The sequence below is a fragment of the Strix aluco genome, chromosome 2 (genome assembly GCF_031877795.1).
Source record: "Strix aluco isolate bStrAlu1 chromosome 2, bStrAlu1.hap1, whole genome shotgun sequence".
Taxonomy (NCBI): domain Eukaryota; kingdom Metazoa; phylum Chordata; class Aves; order Strigiformes; family Strigidae; genus Strix; species Strix aluco.
Window position 1 is genome coordinate 134,510,279 of NC_133932.1, and position 19,641 is coordinate 134,529,919.

A 19,641-nucleotide genomic window follows, 5' to 3' on the forward strand; every position below is an offset into this window, starting at 1 on the left:
AAGAGGAATATCAATTATTTAAAAAAATAAATCTATTCATGGAAAAAAAAAGTTAAAATAAAAACCTGTTGACTGCTGAATCTATAGTCATGACCAAACTGGATAATACCCTCATGAATGTTCTGTAGGCAGCGTACTGCACATACCATGAGATGGACTTGAATATACACCACAGAAAATACAAAGCTTTATGCTAAAAGACTATTAAGAGCTATCTGGACAAAGTGAAAAAAACTCACCTCAATTTATCACAGAAAATGTTGTCCACATTCCAGAGAAAAAATCCCATTAAAAATACAGTTAAAGATGTATAGCCTAGACCTCTGAGCCATGGGTATACCCTAGAGAGAGAGAGAAATAATGCAAAATTTAGTTCAAGATGCTTTAACGGCAGCTTGTAACATACATAAATACTATTACATAGAAATAAACTGCCGCCTTTTTCCCAAAAGGAAAAATATCAACTTCAAATCTCACCTATTTAAGTATTGCATTTTACCTCCCTGAATTCACATTCTCCAAGACCAGTCTTTTAAATGTTTTACTTCTATATTTCTAATTGTTCCCCTAAATACTGCTCTCTCTTAATGCAACAAGTGGGAAAACTGAAGTTGGCTAAAAGGTACTAATTCTTCAGTCCCATATATAATCTTTCAGTTAAAAAATAGCCACATTACAAATTAGGACTCTCCCAAAAGAAAAGGCTCTTTTCCAATACATAACAACCCTATACTAGGGCACTTGTTTAAATAAGGTCTTTCAAAATGACTGTAGTCTTCTGTGAACGTAGACCACCATGACCAACAACTAACCAAATGAGTGGTTTTAGAAAACAGTAATTTCATGTTGTATTTTATCTTTGAGTGCTACTGGGGATGGAAAAACATCAATTTTGGGAGAAAAACAAGTCCTCTTTCCAATATGGGAAACACAATGAAGAATCAGATGCAAGAAAGGGCATCATTAATAAATGTACCCTCACCATCTGCATTCAGGTTGGCCCACAGAATTGTAAACTTCCTACATGGAAGTTGGTAGCGTTTGCTCCTTTCCCACTAATAAGACAAGTCCAAAAGCAAACCTAATTCCAACCCTAAAAGGCTGCCATGAAATACTGCTCCAGTTATTTTTAAGCAGTATGAACGCACAGTTTAGATTCTCGGTTAAAATGCATTCCTGAGCTGCTGCTTCTCCACTGCGTTACACACAGTGCGTGTTTCAGAGCTGTGAGCACTGGCAACCAAAATGTGCAAAACACAACATGTAGAGCTTCTGCCACGGGGCAAGCTAACCAGATACAAGTTGTACGTGTTCACAACAAGTGTACTGCCAATATAAATGAGCAAAATTATTATTTGTTTAGTCTAATAAATGCATGGAGCACCATGTGGTACATGGCAGAGTCTACACTGTAATATTCCCAACTCAGTGCTCTAGAGACATAAGCAAGCCCAGGACATGAAAGAGCGCTAAATGGTATGTTATACATGCTGGTAATTAGGTAATTATAGCTAGAATTGTTCAGGGAATAAATGGTGGTGTTTTGTGAAGGAAAGAGAGAGAGGCTGGCATCACTTATTAATGGGGAACATGCTTTGTGAACAGAGAACAACATTTGCCAAGTTGTAATCTTGGGAAGGAAGCAGACCCAAGAAAGAGATTAGAAGTGTGAGGTAAACAGGCAGGAACAGCAACAAATGATGAGGACAGGAGGAGGCAGCAGCCTGGAAGGCATAACATGCTGTTCTTTGAGATTTTTACTCTAAGCTCAGAGTCACTTCAAGCCCTGAACCAAGAAATATGAATGATAGGAAGCTAATATATATTTAAAAAGTAAGAAACAAAACAAGCGGAAATTGGGGTTGACACATAAGTTGAAGCATACTTGGACAAGTGTTAGAACTATCAATGGAAAGACAGGAATACGTTTTAGCAATGCAGAGAAAGTAAATCCAAAAGTTGTACTTGCGGATGACTTTTAGAGAAAAGAAAGGGTACCTTCAGGTTGGCACAGCTTCTCTAGCAGAACTAATTTAAAATTAGTAGCAGTTTAGTTAAAATTTAGAAATAGTTTAAACCTACTTCTCTCCCCATCCCAACTTTCAAACCAGTTTGCATAATATAACCAAAGGGAGAAGGAAGCAAGTCTTTGGAGGGCCATGTTGCAATGAAGCAATCCAGCTAATTAGGAAAATACACTCCAAACCTCTAAAACTGATGCAAAAAGGTAGGTGGAACTTCAGAGACAGACTTTGCTGGAGGAAAACAATGAATGATTCCCTGGGAGGGAGGATAGTGGTGTTATTGATAATGACAGAAGACAGTGAAATGCTTCAGAAATCATGAGAATGCACAAGTGTGTGGAAACTGCAGAACTGGAAAGATAGAAGGCCCAAGGGTCTGTCTACACAGAGAGAAAGAAATTTAATTTAAGTGACTAGAACTGTGCTAAATCCTTGTATAAGAATAAAACTAGAATGGCTTGAGCTTGATTCAACTTAGTTTCCCTTGAAAGTGAATTAAGGTAATAGCACTACAGAGCTCTAGGTTAGGATTAAAATTTCCATGTTCATGCATTTGAAGAATGCCTTTAAACTGATGATTGTTTCTAAAGCTGCAAGCAACACGCTATCAGTTTTAAGTTATTCTTGCTTAATAAAAGTCTCTGAATATTTACACTTGGTCTGTGGGGATTTCTTGGGGAAAGTCAAACCGAATTAATTGAAATTGCAACTGGAAGGCGATTCAGTGAATCTACTTTAAATTCACACCTTTTGCTAAATTCTTCTTTGTGTTCCTAAACAGATACGTGTGTAACTCAAAACAAAGTTTAACAAAAAGCACACTTAGAATGAAGACAGTAGAGAGAAATCAGTAATTTTCAGGGGCAATCCCCAAACACCGAGAACACCAATTATTCATAGGGGAGAGATGGGAAGCAGCAGCCAAGCCCCTGAGAGCTAAAGGTATGTGTTTACTCCCATGCTGATTCAATTCCTTTTTCTTCACTTTTACCCATCAAGTCTGTGCTCTGGTGATTCTAATGCTTCTCAGTGTCTCCTAACACTTCTAATACCCTTTTGTTTGGTTTAGTTTATATTTCAATTTCCATAATGTATACCTAACTTTACCCAGACAAAACTGTAAGGAAAACTATCATTTAGCCTTCTGTGTCATTATCTTTTACATTTGAATTTTAGACACTTGAGCATGGAAGAGGAAAGGAAATATTAACCGATGGTTCAGCTCTGCAGTCTTACTCTCACCTCTCTCCAGGTATCAGCATCAGAATTTGGACACTGGCAACAGATTTCACATGTCACCCAGCAATATGAAGACAGAAACTCCGTTCCACTTGAAGTCCCAGGCTAACAACTGAAGCCACTAGCAGAACACCTGGCAGTGAAAACTGATCATAGGTGTAGAAATCTCCATTTTGTTTAATGTTATCCCAGCGGCTTCAAAAAAATGCAAGATGAGCCATTCCTTTTCAGCCAAGCAGAGCAGAGCAGCTAGCATTAGGCACCTAGTTAAACAAATCTTGCCATTGCCAATTTCTCACATTAAGCCTACCAAAAATAGATGCAAATGCCAAGTTATATCTTATAATGCTGAACTAAATGGTTACTTACCATAATACTATATAAACAGATCGTAGAACTATAATGGAAACTAGTGTTCCATACATGACCTGGAAATAAAAACAGATAAAATTCAGCAGTTGGATTCAAAATACTTTATAAAACACAACAGGAGTGAAAGATGTTTGGAGCCTCTGTTGATTTTTATTTTTCATCTCAGGAAAATAGTATCCACTCTAACTTTCTCTCCGGGAAGTCTTCTATAAAAATTTCAAATAAAAATATGATTATAAATCATGCCCTTTATGCAATTACAGGAAAAGTCAGTTGTGCAAAACCGGTTTCACTTTTTTGAATTAGAAAGCAAACACTAGATGGCACTCAGCATCCTAAAATCAAAATGGTAACTAACTCCTATCTCTTCTGTATCTGTGCATTTTAGGCCAGGATTGTGTAAGCATCTGCTAAAAACATTTTGGAAAGTTATACTTCCTTCACTGATATTTGATTAATATTTTTACCTGAAAGCAAACACCTGCACTGTGCTCACACGGAGCACCAGTATGGAAGAAGCTTTCCAGGAAGCATTTAAAACCAGCTATTACACCTTGTTGGGATTCAATCTAATTATACAGTGGGAAGGCTACACGCTCTGAAAAGATCCATGAGCAAAATCTGGCTCACTGTAGGCTTGATGAATTTGAATGTAATCGCCTGACTTATATAAAAAGTCAAAGTAATCATTTATTTTCTGCCTCGTGATCTTTAAATCACTCCCTTTTTTTATTCACAAGCTTAGGATCCACACAACACCATCTCCAAGACGTACAGACTAAAGAGGAGAAGAAATGTGGTCAGTCATGCCTGAAAAGTGATGCAGAAGCCACTGCAGCAGGGAGGATTTTCAAACACTGGTAATGTTAAATTGCTCTCCATGCTTTTTATTCTGAACACTGTTCTCCTCCTGCCAAAAGGCAGTTTGTTCCAAGCAGTTGTGCCTTGCACTTTGCCTCTCTCCAGTGGCCTACAAGCCCCTTGCTATTCTTCTCTTCCTTGTTCACCAACTTTCCTTTCTCATTTTGCTTTTAGTTAACTCCAGTCTAATGCTGCCTTGTTTTACATGAAACAGCAAAATGATAAACCTTTGCTGCCTATTTTTAAAAGCCACTAAACTCAGAGGTGTGTTTACAAACCCATGTCCTTACCATGCTCCACTGACCTCCTCATACCTTTCCTTCTTTTAGACTACATTGTCGAGGCAAAGACTACCTCTTACTCTGCTGTAACCAGGGCATTCAGCTATTACTAACCTGCAAGCATATGCATGTGTCTACTCATCTGACATAAAATAGACTGCTATAATGCAAAGTGAAACCTACCTTTCAAAAGTCCATAAAGGCAAATTTTCAAACTCCTTTTACCTTTAGTATGAGGTTAATAGCACACACCATATTATCAGTGCATATATACAGAACAAGACAGACAACAGAGCCCTTATGTTTGACAACAGGTAAAACTAAGCTCCAATATTGACTATGCAAAGTCATTCAGCAAGGCAGCTCTTTATTTGCATTCAGAGTGAGATCAAATAACTTCAGTAACTGAACTACTACTGCTGTGTTTTCTGCTCTGTAGAGCTAAACAAAGCAAAACTATTTGAAAGGCTAATTGGTTCTGGCTTGTACTTTATACAAAACCCTTGCTCGGGTACAGCACATAAACCGTGGAAAAAAAACCCCAAAACAACAAAACCTGCTAGACACAGCCCAAATATCAAGTGCTTGTCAGTCCCAAGGTAAAGGTAGAAAGGGAAAAGAGAAAGGTGCTACATGCTGGTACAATCCTTCATCGCTGACATTTGGCCAAAAAATACCCCATCATATAACAAATACAGACTAAATTTAAAAGTTAAATGCCATTTTACTTCATCAGTCTCATTTAAAACAGCCTATTTAGTTTTCCTAATCAAATTCAATAATTTATTCTAAGAGAGGGATGGCACAGAGGAAGAAACTCATAGAAAGGCTCCTCTGGAATCCAAATCACAGTTTGATACCCTTTCCTTACTGATCTCCTTCCTACAATTTCCATTGCTAAAATGCTCTTCTGCAGCACAGACACAGGAAAAACCTACCCATGAAGAGAAATTTCCATTATACTTGTTAAGGGTGTGACCACCTTCATGCTTTTATCTAATTTGTTCTTGGGTTCTTTGTAGAAGGAGATAAATAGTGTCAGACTATGCCTAGAGAAACATGGCTTAATAGGCAGCCCAACGTCCAGGTAAAACACAGGCTAAAAGTGCTATTTTTTGCAGCAGCTGCTAAAAGCTGGAAAGACCAAAAACTAAGAAAAGCTTTCTTTCTAGAGCCTCCGGCTTAGTATCTCCTAGTGAGTTGCTTAATGGCTTGCAGAAGAGGACAGTCTTAATGGAGGTAAAAAGGAAAAAAATAAAAAGAACCTTGCAGTGACTGAAGAAAAATATGCCCACAGTTGACACTTCAATTTCTTGCCTTTTCCGCTCCCCCACACAAACAGGTTGTTAGCAGTAAAACACATTCGTGTTTAAAAGCCTGTGAAAGATTGGCACAACAAACTGTTCTGCCTTGCACGCTCCAGTCCTCCTCTCCACACGGAAGGCAAGCACCGAGGAGGTGTTGCTGTGATATGCAGAGACTGTAGCTGCACATCTCGCTACAGCTGTTTCTTACTAGAGGCCTATAAACCAAGCTACACAACTTAGTTTATACTTCAGGGAGCAATGCTTACTTTTACTCCTTTACCACCCATGGATTTACTATTTGCACCATGCCAAAAATTTGTTAGGGATTATCCATCCACCCAAAGGAGGATAAAGTACAAAATAAACCAAAAAAAAAAAAAAAAAAAAAAATCTACCTTATTCAAGTTGACTCAAGTTTTTCAGTTCCTGTAGCTCCCTTTGTTCTTCTTTAACACATTGTTCAAGTGACAGATGAAAACCCAAGCAAGTTTTGTGCTATTTTGTCTCACAGTGCCTTTGAATCGTAAGCCAAAGAACACCCTTGCCTTACAATTGAAACAAAAGGAAACAGCAGAATCTCATCATCTTTTGTTATCACTAGACAGTTCCCTCTTTGCTGTTTAAGATGCAAATAAAGCTCCATGTTTCAGCTTTGAAGCCTGTATCATTGCAATGGGGGAAAAACCTGAACTCTTATTAATACACAGTGGATTACCTGATAAGAAGGCCAAATATGAAGAACATCCTTCTAATTCACAAATGGGAATAGGCATTTCAGGGCTGTGTTTGGCAGCATTTTTGATGTGGAGGCAATTAAGCACATCATATAGATTCACTTCCTATGCAAGTCAGAGGCAAGGCTGGTACTCCACTCTGGGGGGAGCATACAAAACTGATTCTTCACCTACCCTTCTAGTACAGAAAGCAGCAATAGCCTGTTATTTCCACTTCTCCATTTCCTCTGCTCCTGGCCTTCTGCCCATCCTTGGTTAATAAAAGTCAATTTATCAGCCTCAAATATTAGTGTACACATTGGGAACCGCACGGAGAGATTTTGGGTTCTTGGCAACCACTGCTTATCTATTAATATACCAACCAGCTATCAAAAGATAGTTAGCCTAAGTACTTGAAGCTGGAAACTGTATTTGCAATTTACAACAGAGAAAACCAACTTCTACATGTTCTTGAATTTCTGGAAAAGAAATCTGAGCAGAGAGAAAAAGGAAGGACAATCCGCATGATGACACTGAAACACAGAGTAACTCAGCATAGCTATGGCTGTTTAGTACTACATGCTGCCTTGACAGCTCCTGAAAGAACTAATTCAGATTCAGTTGGTTTGGTCCTGTTTAGGTGCACGTATGTGATGGCAAAGTGACACAAAAGTCACTGCTGCGGCCTGGCACTGAGCAGCAATCCAGAGCTTCTGGGATACTGCAGCAGTAAACTGAGCTTCCCCTTCAATGACCCACAGAGCTGATCCTTTGGAGAGTCTGAACGTCCTTCCACATTCCGTAAGCTATTGTGCAGGTAGAAGTACTACCCAGAATGAAAGCTGTACTCGCTTTCTGGAAGACATCCCCAAACAAGCTGTGTACCGGAGTGAAATGTCACTCAAATTAGTTTTATATGTGGTCTTCAGCAGGACAATGCCCAAGGAGAAAAAGCTCTGTGGTGAAGAGATGCCCTGAAAAGGTCATTTTTAACAGACTGCTTGGCAACCTGAGCATGTAGAAAGCGAGAACACGTTCCACTAAAAGGCACAATATACTAAGCCTACAAGCAACTGTTGCCTTAGCAGCAGGAGGGACCCTGGAGAGGTGTAGGACACCAAGTGGGTCCACACAGATTCCCCAGAATGGGGAGTCCTGTAAATTTGAACAGATTGTGTTCTGACATAACATATTCTTCATGCAGTTTCAGGCTCCCATATGTACTTCTACATACACATTTCATCGTGATTTCACTTCCTTTGCATTTGTATATTTAAAACACCTGTGGAGAACAATTTTATTAATTTTTTCATTGAGGTAAATGAAACACCTTTTTCTGCCACACTCACATTCTCCCTCTTACCCAAAGTCACCTTAATTGGTAAATCTAATACTTATGTTTTACTTGTATCACTGTTGCAGAAAATTCATGGGTCATATCATTACGCTGTGATCAGCGAACACAACCAGGCACTCCCTCCTTCCCTCCGGTGACCTACGCACAGTTTAGAACAAGAATAGTTGGTATTTGCCCATTACTGCATGATCTTCCATTCTGAATCATTTGTCATGCTACTCCTCAAGGTCTCCCACTTATCTCTTCACCTCCTCCTCTGTACTCAGCAATACCTCTGAACATCACAAATATCATCAGTACATGACTCTGTTTTTCCTGCTACAGGTCGTTAAATAAAACCAGTCCCACTACTGATCTTGAGAAAGTCCAGACTGAGACTGCCTTTCATCATCTCCTTTAGTCATTTTCCACCAGTCACTCACTCCCTTATCCTATTTGCAATTCTCATATTGATCTACTTCTCCAGCTTGCTTAGTTTCTCATGGGACACCGTAACAACACTTCTGGAATGTCTATACACAAGACATTTTTTAAATCACATTTTCTAAAGTAGAAGAAACAGCTATTTAATCTAGTTTTCTATTTACCTTTTAATTATTTGTTTGCTCAAAATTTGCTTCAAACTCTCGCAGCAGATGACTATGCAAATAAAACAGGTTTTTAGATCATTATTCACATAACTTGGCCCACTAGCTGAATGAGGTTTTTGATCACTACAACTATATAGCCAGCATGTGGTATGTATCAGGTAAACAAATTAGGATGGAATAGAATGCTTTGTAGGTGTCAGCTTTCCAGGCCATATAATATTAGAAAGAAGACTACTTGTAAGTCTTAAGTCTAAAAGTTTAACTGTCAGGGTAATTTCTTCTACTTTCAGGGCTGTCTTATATTTGTGGGTCTGTGGATCACTCCACACCAGCAGCTAGTCTTCCCCCACTCCTCTCCTTGTATAAGCACAAATACACATGTGGTAAAGAGGGATGAGCATCTAATCTGATCTAAAGCTAATTCTAAGGAGAGTTTTAACCTGTTGCATTCCCCAGTCAAATTCACATCAGAGAGTAAATTTGTGTGCCAGCTGGAAAAGAGGGGAGAGCCACATCTGTTTTCTTTGACAACGATGCTGGCTTAAAAACAACTAGGAAACTGGGATACAGGGTTGTTTAGCACCACAGAAATTAGGTAATAATAGTGCTGTAGCCTGAGAGATTTTGACATAAACAAGACAATACATGCTTGTAAAGGCCACCGCTATCTTTCATTTAATTGATGAGGTGGCAAAAAATACCAGATCAGTTGTCAGGCAGGGAAGTGGTTTCTTCCTCCCAATGATGTGCAGCCTCCAACTACCAAAACGTGCATCTCATCCCTCCTACGGTTAAAGCACTAAGACCCTTAAAGATCTGCAATATGTGGATGGAGAAAAATAAGTTGGTCTCTGTTGCCACTGTGCCATGAATAACAAACTGAAATCCCCTTCATGCCCTGCTGGCAGTGAGCAATTTATGAGCCTAAGTTGGGAAGGAAAGTTGAAAGTAATTCACTGAAAAATGAGGCTTGGATCCTGGCTACTAAATATAATAGGATCCTTTTCCATTCTTATTGCTCTCTTTTCAGGGAAAAAAAACCACACTGAAACAATGAACCATATAAAGCTGTCCATGTAGTTATTCTCCTTTTTGCAAGGCTGACAAATGATGATGATCACAGACAAATACCTAGAGGAATCAAACGCTGCTTTATGTCCTGACGCTGCTTTCCAATACAGTTAAGGGACTGAGACTGTGATTTAAACTATGATTGCATGAGCATATTTAACTTTACTTCAAGTCTATGAGACCCATTCAGTTGGAAAATACTTACTGAAACTATATTGAGATTTTTTTTTTTTTTTTGTGCACTCTAAAATAAAGGACAAGTATTATGAAAATAACCTTGCTTAGCTGTGCAGTCAGAGAAATGTTTCCTCTGGATTTATAACATATTTGGCAAAGATTGTGAAAAAAATGAGTGCAGTACTTGAACATTTGGAATTTGGCCATAACTGTATGTTCTCCATAAAAATCAATTTGGAAAGAGTTGTTGTAAAAAGTCCAGCACTTTTATGGGCCTAAATCTTTCCTACATTGATTCCTCATGTATAAATTATAACAGGGAATTCATATTCTGAACCTAAAAGAAACCAGATGCAAAAAATTAAAGGTCTGGGGTGACGGTTTAAAATTTCCCTATTTCCCTGTTTTGCAATAAGTCATAATATCTTTCATCTTACTTAGCATTTGTGACATGAGACAATACCTATGGCAATGCATCTAACTGGAATATAGTGAAGGTGTAATGTATTTATTGCAATAAATGTAGATTGAGTAGATCATTGATTAAAGAAATAAAAGTCCAGTATCAGTAGTAAATCCTGCCACTGTTGTTAACTAAATTACTTTGTCACTTCATTCAAAACCAGTTATAACCGGCTCAGTAAAAGCATCCGCAATTTCTGCTTTCACCCTAGCCAGCATCTTCCTGCTAGAAATGTAAGTAGGGGAAAAAAAGAAAGGATTTAATTAAGATTATCGAAAAAAACCCCTGCAAGTTTCTCTTTTTATCTACAGGTAGAGTAACAATTCATGTTTCTAGGAGAGATTATCTGGAGCAGCTGGGAATTTATTTTATTCATCAGCGCTTCACTAATCCACCAACAGGAATCACGTATCATTTTTACAACTGCTGATGCAGCAGGCGCATTTTGACAAGCGATGGCACTACCAATTTCAGAAATTAAGGCTTTAAAGCCCCATCCTGCAAAGCGTTCAGTGCTTTTGCTTGGCAATTTTTCAGCTGTTATCCCTAATCAGAAAATCCTAAATGAGGGAAAACTCCTCATGGCATACATAAACGAGCATGATTTGTAACCTCCTAAGGAACCTGTACCAGATATGCCACTAAGCCTGTAAGACCATAACAACCAGTCTGCTACATAACTCTAGAAGACATTCTGTGTTTAAATTCAGCTTGAACTTGCACAAAGTAAAACTGAATAGTTAAAAAAACCCAAACTAATATGTTAAAGTGGAGAGAAGAACATAGTGCTAAGTCACCCAAGCCACGTTACGATGTCAGGTCACAGTTTCACAGCAGCTGCTAATGGAAAGAAGCAGACAAGGACTTATTAAACCACACACACACACCTTAGCCCACAGCCAATGTCACCTCGTTACACTTGCCACTGACGAAAACCACGTGAAATATTAGATCAAATGCTAAAACACAACATGCATTAAACCATTCTAGTTTTTCAAGTCACCAAGTAAGAGGATGGCAACGTGACATGCAGCAATACTGCTTAAAGAAAAAGGCAAATTGTGCTTGCCTTCCATCTTCCTTTCAGCTATAAAATCCTGTAAAACACTCCACTAAAACAGCATACTTTAAAACAAGATTAGCTTCTCCAACAGAGCAAGATTTACCTGATGGAACACAGGCTCTTTCAAATTTAAGTAAACCTGGAAAGATAAAAAAAAAAAAAAGAAAAAAGAGATAATTTGCAACAGAGAACAATTATAACATTATTCATCTAAATATTGCCAAGACTTGTTCTGTTAGAATCAAGACACAGGTGCCTATCCACGCACCATTAAAATTGATTAAACACCTGAAGTTTCCTCTGGCAAAACCTGAGGTTTTTAACTGTGGAATTATTTTAAATTAAGAAGCACGAATAGAGACTTTAACATCTAAAATATCCCCATTTAACGGAGTTGCAACACATACAAAACCAATTAAGATGCAGAAATTACCAGACACATTCTCAATAAGCATTGCAAGAAGAAAATGTACTCTGATTTGCTATTATTAATGTTTTTGACAATGCATTAACATTTCAATTCATTTTACAAAAAAATAGTAGTTCTTCCTATTGTTAATGCAGTTCATTTAATTTCTGCTTTTGAAGAGAGAAGGGCACTAGACCTCAGACATAACATGCCACAAGTGTAAAAAATTTTAGGAAGTACAGAAGAGAACAGGCAAGTATTTTGAAGGTAGATGACAACCTATAATACTACTTTTTTTTTTTTTTTTAAGAAATGGTTATCAATACAAACAATCAAGGAGATTCCATCTGTGGTTGACAGCCAGCACAAAACTAATTTTATTCATAAAGGGGGCACACTGCACTGAGAAAGGGAATCCAGTTAGCCATGACACAGTTAAAATTCTTCTAATTTTTTTAACAGCAAAGTTCCTTTCTTATTCTGGCTGTTGCTTTACAACACCAGTAAATATCCTGGACTGTGTATAACGGTTCACTTTTTGCAGTCTATTGAACAGGCTTATTCTCATTTCTGTAGATGAATTAAAGTGAGGGAAGATGAGGAATGCAGCTTGTCCAAGGTCTCATAACAAGTCAACAGTGACTGTTTTTCTCACATTCCTACTCCAGCAACTGGATTACTGCTTTTCTTCTTCATTTATTCTATACAGTTGTTTAGATAGAAAGGTTTCAGGGTTCTCTGGTCAGGACATAATTTTCCCAACAAAAGAGTAATTTGTCCTTCCTGACTGGAAGTGAGAGAGATTCAGTACTGCTTGTGTAACGTTCCTTTATTGGCAGGAAAACTGTCAACTTACAAGTGAAAATGCCGTATTAGAAAAAGGTACTTACTATGCTGACTACGAAGCTGTATGTTATTAACAGGAAAAGCAGTGGATAATTGACTGTGTTCTTGTACTTGAAACATTCATACCTGGAACAGAACATAAAGGAGAGCAATAACATTCATCACTTACCATATAAAGGATGCATTTTTCAAGGTATATTATCACAAAATTTGTGAGAAAATAGATCCAAATGAGTTTCAGGCCCTTCAAGAAATTGTAGCTGCTCCAATAAAGATGTGTCATTTTATTGGTAAAAGTGTGAATTTTTATATTAAATGGTTTTTTTAAAAAATCTAGTACAAAAAAGCCCCCTAAGCTCATGCATACACAAAAGATAACCCAACCAGTGGAAAGAGTTTGGGAAGCAGAAGCACTTTCAGAAGGTGCTTAAGGGGTGATAATGGATGGCAAATAAGAAATGAGTTTAAAATGCAATACAGCTGCCAGAAAATATTACATCTGTGAGCTAAAGACAGCATGGGAAACGGACTGCCTTACAAAACAGTGAACTCTAGAGATCTGTTAAAATGCAGATTGTTTATGGCTTTACAACAGTCACAGTGCAGTAAATTTGCTAGACTGGGTACTGGTAGAAGTGGAAGGTAAAAACAGCTAATTGTTCCCAGTATGTAAAGCAACTAATTAAAATCAGTTTCACAATCTCTACACTACACTTCAGTCACAGTTGTGATGGAATTACACACACACATCCCAGACCGTATCTCTATCAGAAAAAAAGGACTAAAAAACCCCCCAAAAATGAACTTCAACAAGCACAAAATCATCAGGGCTAGAGGAAGTTGTCTATATAACTCCAAGTTACATCTGCCTAGTTTATTTGTTTATAAACTTTTGGAAACAGACACCATTATGGACGAATAAAAGGAAATGAAGAAAAACCAGGTAGGAATATCTGGGAAAAAAAACCCCAAAACCTACAAGACAGCACGATGTGCTACATTGCAAAATGGCTTGCCAAAGTAATTACACAGAGTCAGTAGGGCTGACTGATGCATAAGGGAATGTCCTGTGCAGAACCACCCCACCACCTACCTTCAAGAAAACCAAAACTATTATTAAAGGCCTCCTAAACTAAACATTAGCTCATTCTTCAGAACATTTTAATTACCACCAAACATACACACAAAGAATCTTATTAGAGCTATAAATGCAGTAACAGACTTCAGTGCTTTTGAAGATAATCGAGTAACCATTGCACAAAATAAGCATGATTATTTGTTCAAACAGATTTTTTACAGCCACTTCTCATCTTTTTCCCCAATCACATTCAAATCAGACAAAATAAATGCAAAGGCAATTTCAAGGAGATAGGGAGCTACAATGGAAATATTTCCACTAACAGAGGCATTATGATTCTGCTCCTGAGTTTGCACAAATCGTTCTACTGTATGAATCACAAACTGATGGTAATTTCCACAGATGGGGGTTTAGCCCCATAGCATCCCATCTCCATTGCAAGTTACCAGTAATCTTCACCAAACATTATTCCAATTTTCAACGGCTGAATATTTGATATGTTCAGAACTAAAAAGACATTTTTTTTGTCTTTTTCTCTACAACAAGTTGATTTATCATTTGGATTTTCCGAGTGACAGAACAAATCATGTTAAATCCAGGCCTTGCAGCAACAGGCAAGAAAAAGCCAACTTACGGTATCTTTACAGTCACCAAGTGCTACATTGCTCCTGAAATTAAACGGGAGAAAACATCCTGGCATGGCATTAAGCTGTCATGCATCTTCCAAGACACTCTCCACAAAATGTGCTCTCAACTCTTCATAAAACCTTTTCTTTAATTTTCCAGATGAGTGGAAAAGCAGGTTTAACCAGAAATCTGAAATTTGCATTTGGAGTCAGACTACATCATAGAAATACAGCTCAAATAAATTACAATGTTGATAATTTGTAGGAATTACTGAAGTTGATTTTATTAGGTCTGCTGTTTACATACCAAGTAACACTGAGCTCTGGTTGCATACTACACAAAGTCTTTTAACGAGTTTTTTTTTTTTCCTGTTAAAAAAACCACTGGTAAAACATCTCTAAATTAGCAAAAACTAGGACTAAAGCCAGCCTGGTGCTCTGATGGCCAAGTCATAATGTTGTACTGCTGGCAAAACTGAGATCTCACGGAAATCATTAGAAGCTTCAGCATCAGCCTCACTATACAGTAGATTGGGCTTCACAGAGTCTACATTTCCAAAGTTAATATTTCATAAATATTCAGAAAAAAACATTTAACAAATACTTACAGGCAGTAGACAAACACACAACAACTGTATATCATTGGCAGTTCATCCAACAGCTACAAAAAGCAGAGACATCAAAACATGAAAACTACTTTTAACTCACACGCTTGTCTAAGTTAATTAAGGAGAGAGAAATCTTAAGAAAACAGGAGTTTTTAAGTCATTTGGATATCCACCTTCTTGACTGTACTTTACTCAGCAGTGTCAAATCCTATTAAACTACTGAAAGCTTGCTGTGTTAATAAGCTTACTGCTCTGAATCTTTTGACTATTACGTTTCATAAAAAGCCCACGCCTTCAAAGAATCATGCCATTTTCACTGTTCATACCTCTTCAAACATTTGTAAGAATTATTTTTTAAACTCAGATTGAATAAGACCACCCCGTCTATGGACTGCTCAATACAGCCAGTAGCGTCTTCTTACTTCTGTACAAACTTCACGGAAAACCTGAAATAAATTTTTTCCATAACATAAAATAGAACTTTAGCCCATTGGAAGTACCTTGCAATGTGCTTGCATGTTTACCTCCTAATTTTGAAAATTTCTTACATTGTTTTAATTCAGAGACAGGTCTTTTTGGTTTGTGTGTTGGGTTCTTGTTTGGGTTTTTTTTTCCCAAATTATGACTGCCATATAATGTTTTATTGTCTTAAGTCATTTTTATACTTTGGGAGAAGACTGGCATATTACAGCTAAAACAGTTACTTCTCCAGGAACCTGCCACCTTAGTGGAGATGGAATTAAAATAGTAATCACATGAGAGGTGATTTCTCAAGAACAGGTATGCTCAAAATTGCCATTTATTTATCATTAGAGGGGTAAAAAAAAAATAAATCATAGCATCATTTTCTTCTAAAACTTTTCTCAAAGAACATTAAGAAATTCCTGCTCATAAATATATAGTTAAACTTACCTCCTCTTATGAAGGACTGAAAATCACGAAAATGCAAAAGCATACAAACGGATCAATGAAGATCCACTAACTCTGATTTCTAATATGTTAAGCAAACATTAATAGTTGGGCATCTTAGAATTGTTACACCAGGCTTGACTCCTTCCTAGGAAAAACAAGAACTGGATGCAAACAAGATTTTCATCTTTTTTACGTCATCACTCTGAAAGTTGTTGATGGCCTTGCCTGGACAGAGATTACCTTCCTACTACTGATACAGGATACTTAACAAGTTCACAACCATGTTTTTCTGAATAATGAGACACATTAAGAGCAATATCAGTTTACACAAACCCTTTTAGAAAGCCAGCTTGATTCTGCTTGGTTTGGGAGATTTTTTTTAACTGCGTGGGCAAAAACTTTCTTTTATTTTTGAAATTTCACGTTGGAAAAAAACAGTGATCTAGTTTTTTACAGAAGGAGAGCTGTATTATCCTGAGTGTGAACTATTTAGCTTTTTGTCACAGAAACTTCAGGAAATGTTTTGCAATATTGCTAAACAGATCTACGGAGTAGCTGCCACTGACAAGGCAGGTCTTGCTTCTTCACCCACACTCCCACCAATTCTCCCAAGTCAGGCAGTCATGCTCGTCTGGCCCACAGTGTGCCAGTACCAAAAGCTGACTCAGCACACAACTAACCCTGCAGAAAAGAGTTTAAATCCTTGAATCCATGCATTATAGAGTCAGGGACCACAATAGGTACAAAGTATCAGGAACATAGATGGCAGCTGGAGGTAACAGCTGTGTTAGGTGGCACCTGGCCACCACATTAGTTTATCTTTGCTGTGATGCCTTAGAGAGGAAAAAACCAGAAGCAATAGCTGAATTCAGTTTTATACTAATAGTTATTATAAATTCAGTGATATGCTTTACCAAGTGTGATAGGAATTAGCTGCAGGATTAATTCATGCAGCTCTAAGAGTGTGAGTCATTTAAGGCCTCATAAAAGAAAAAGGGGGGAAAAAGAATAAGAAATATAATACAGCAAATTTTTTCAGATTTGGACAGCTGATTACACTCTGTGCTGGCAGCATTTCAGGAACACAGTGGTAACATCCAAGAGCCTCTCAAAAGATCCAAGTTAGAATTTGATTGCAGAAGACAACGGCATATGTATCCAAAGGAATTAACGCTTCCAGAAATACTGTCAAGAGCATGTCTGAACATGCCTGAACAATGAAGAAACATGGATAGAAGGAAACTCGGTGAGCTGATTTTGCTGGTTAAATAAGCATTTTGGATTCTTGAGGAATGCACACAAGCAGATTCCCATAAAAATAAGAGGGGAAAAAAAGAGGTGATTGCTTCAGAAGTATTCTAACTGCCTTCAGGAACAGAAGCTTTCATATTTCTCCTAATTAAGCAATTTGAATTGACCATCTATAGTATTAAGATTGCGAAACAAATGTAAAAAAAAAAGATCTCTTCCAACAGCTATCAATGCTTACTTTTAATCCTAACAACAGACAAAGTGAATGAGGAAAGATTATTTACTGGTTTCCTCTATGGTGATTCGTGAGCTAGCAATCAAGAGTAATTATGGGCCACTTGTGGATTTCACTTGGCTGCCAAAATAATAAGTGTACTTTCTCTGCCTCACACGAAGCCCTTTACACCAGTTGGAAAGATGATGCAAGACATTCCTGCTCCCCTCTCATCTGCTTCCGCCCACCCTTTACTTACCACAGTTCACAGGCCCCTTAGTTGTTCTGATGCAACACCAGAACTACAGGGTAAGTAGCATCAAAGTGACTTGGATTAAAATAGCCTCTACACACGCAAAAAAAAAACCACCCAAACCAAAAAACCCCCACCACACATAAGAATGTTTTAACCCTGGATCCCTTTAATGATCTGGGTTTCAGAGTGGCCTTGCTAACCTCTGCATCCGTGTAAGAAAGAACTGGCAGGGTTAGGAACAAGCAGCTGAGGGAAGAGAGATGAAAAGGTGGAAATTCAAGGCAGTTTCACCACTGAAGAGAATATAGGTAAATCATACCTCAGTCTGGGAGTGGTGAAATGGATCTAGAAACTGCCTTTTTCATGCCAAGAAAAGCACCAGATATATTTACGTGGTGGCAACAGTATGCTCCATACAGGCTGACAGTCTCCAGCACATGCCAGAGATATAAAACAGAGCATTACAGAGACAAATATCACTACAGATGGTAATTCAGTTCCAGTTTAAGACACGTAACTTTGGGTGTCCATATATGCAGTGCCTCAGGTCCCATTATGATCAGCATTAATCCAGGATTCAATTCAGTTGCCACCACATAGGCACCTAATGCCATCTGAGACACTCTGTCATCTCCAATACACCCACCTAAGTCTGGCAGATGTGACAGGGGGTCTAAGAGACCTGCACCTTTGTGGGATGGCAGCTGGAGGCCAGACAGAACACTCACAGGGTCTAAGATGACACTAAACACCTATATTTAGACAAACGAATATTATTCAAGTTAAGACTGCCACTGGAGTCTGCAGAATGATTCAGCCCAGCTCTAAACTCCACTGACGTAACTGTATTTCCGTTGACTACGGTGGGAGCAGACTGCCAGCACATACTTTTAAACACAGGTTTTTTTAAGCTGAACTGAATCTCACTTCACCCTGACTTAGATTCAAAGATTAATCTCCTTAATCTTCTCAGACCTAAAACAGGACAACAGGACAAGACTCCTTGTGTCCCTTTAGAAAACAGGAAACATCAGGACCAAATCCTTAGGCCCAGTGATCTATTACAGAATGCCTTCTACTTGGGAATAAGAGAGAAGAAGACTCAATTATTGCTACTCAGAAGATAATGACTTCAGCATTAATGCTACAAGTACATCTAGATAAATAGAAATCGTAATAGAAAACCTTAAGATAAAAAAAGGATACGATAAATAACAGTAACTCTAGCCTATACTGCTTGCTATTAATCCAAAGCTGTACAAATTTCAGAATAGCAACTCAGCTAAAAAGATAGCATGATTTCCCAAAGGATAGAGTGTCTTCCACCAACATCAGCAATTGATTATAGCTCTTAGTTTAGATGCAAGTGTATATTCCTGTATATCTATCAGTGGAAAATATCTAAAGAAACAAGACCTGCGCTCCTCTCTTGTTGAGAGCATGAGTCACGTACAATGATACCGAAGGCAGATTAACTCACGTTATATGTTTCATCTAGTCAAGAAATAGCAATATGACTGTATAGTGAGATACACACATAAAATGATTCACAGCTGCTTATCAATACTCACCTGCATTTCATACTTCAGGGTCATGTGGAAGCACCAAGATCCCAATCCCACAGCTGAAAACAAATCAAAACTATGGTTAGCATAGAAGTCTACAAGCCAAACTTTCAGGTATATTATCTTAAATGCATGAACTTTACTGGGAAAAAAAATTAGAACATCAGCATCCCATTTCAGGGACAAAACCCCAATTTTCCACAGCCACCTACTTAAAACTTTAGTCACCAGTGATGTCCTTGAATTTGTGGGTTTTTTTGGGGTGGGTGTCCTCTTTCTCTCCTCTCAATACTGTCTCCTATGAACTGCTGTAATCTTAATGAGATGAGGAGCAGAGGGAACCCAAAATGAATGGAAC

General features: G+C 38.0%; 1 protein-coding gene across 1 annotated transcript in view; it reads right to left on the reverse strand.

Annotated features, from left to right (window-relative positions):
* ACER3 (alkaline ceramidase 3) overlaps positions 1-19,641 on the reverse strand; it is a 58,893-nt gene that overhangs the window by 11,523 nt on the left and 27,729 nt on the right. Inside the window, exons 3-8 of the mRNA XM_074816450.1 lie at positions 19,290-19,342; positions 15,086-15,138; positions 12,818-12,899; positions 11,622-11,657; positions 3,633-3,691; positions 240-341 (exon numbers count right to left, since the gene is read on the reverse strand). Of these exons, the coding sequence (XP_074672551.1) occupies positions 240-341; positions 3,633-3,691; positions 11,622-11,657; positions 12,818-12,899; positions 15,086-15,138; positions 19,290-19,342 (385 nt within the window). The remainder of the gene's footprint in view (positions 1-239; positions 342-3,632; positions 3,692-11,621; positions 11,658-12,817; positions 12,900-15,085; positions 15,139-19,289; positions 19,343-19,641) is intronic.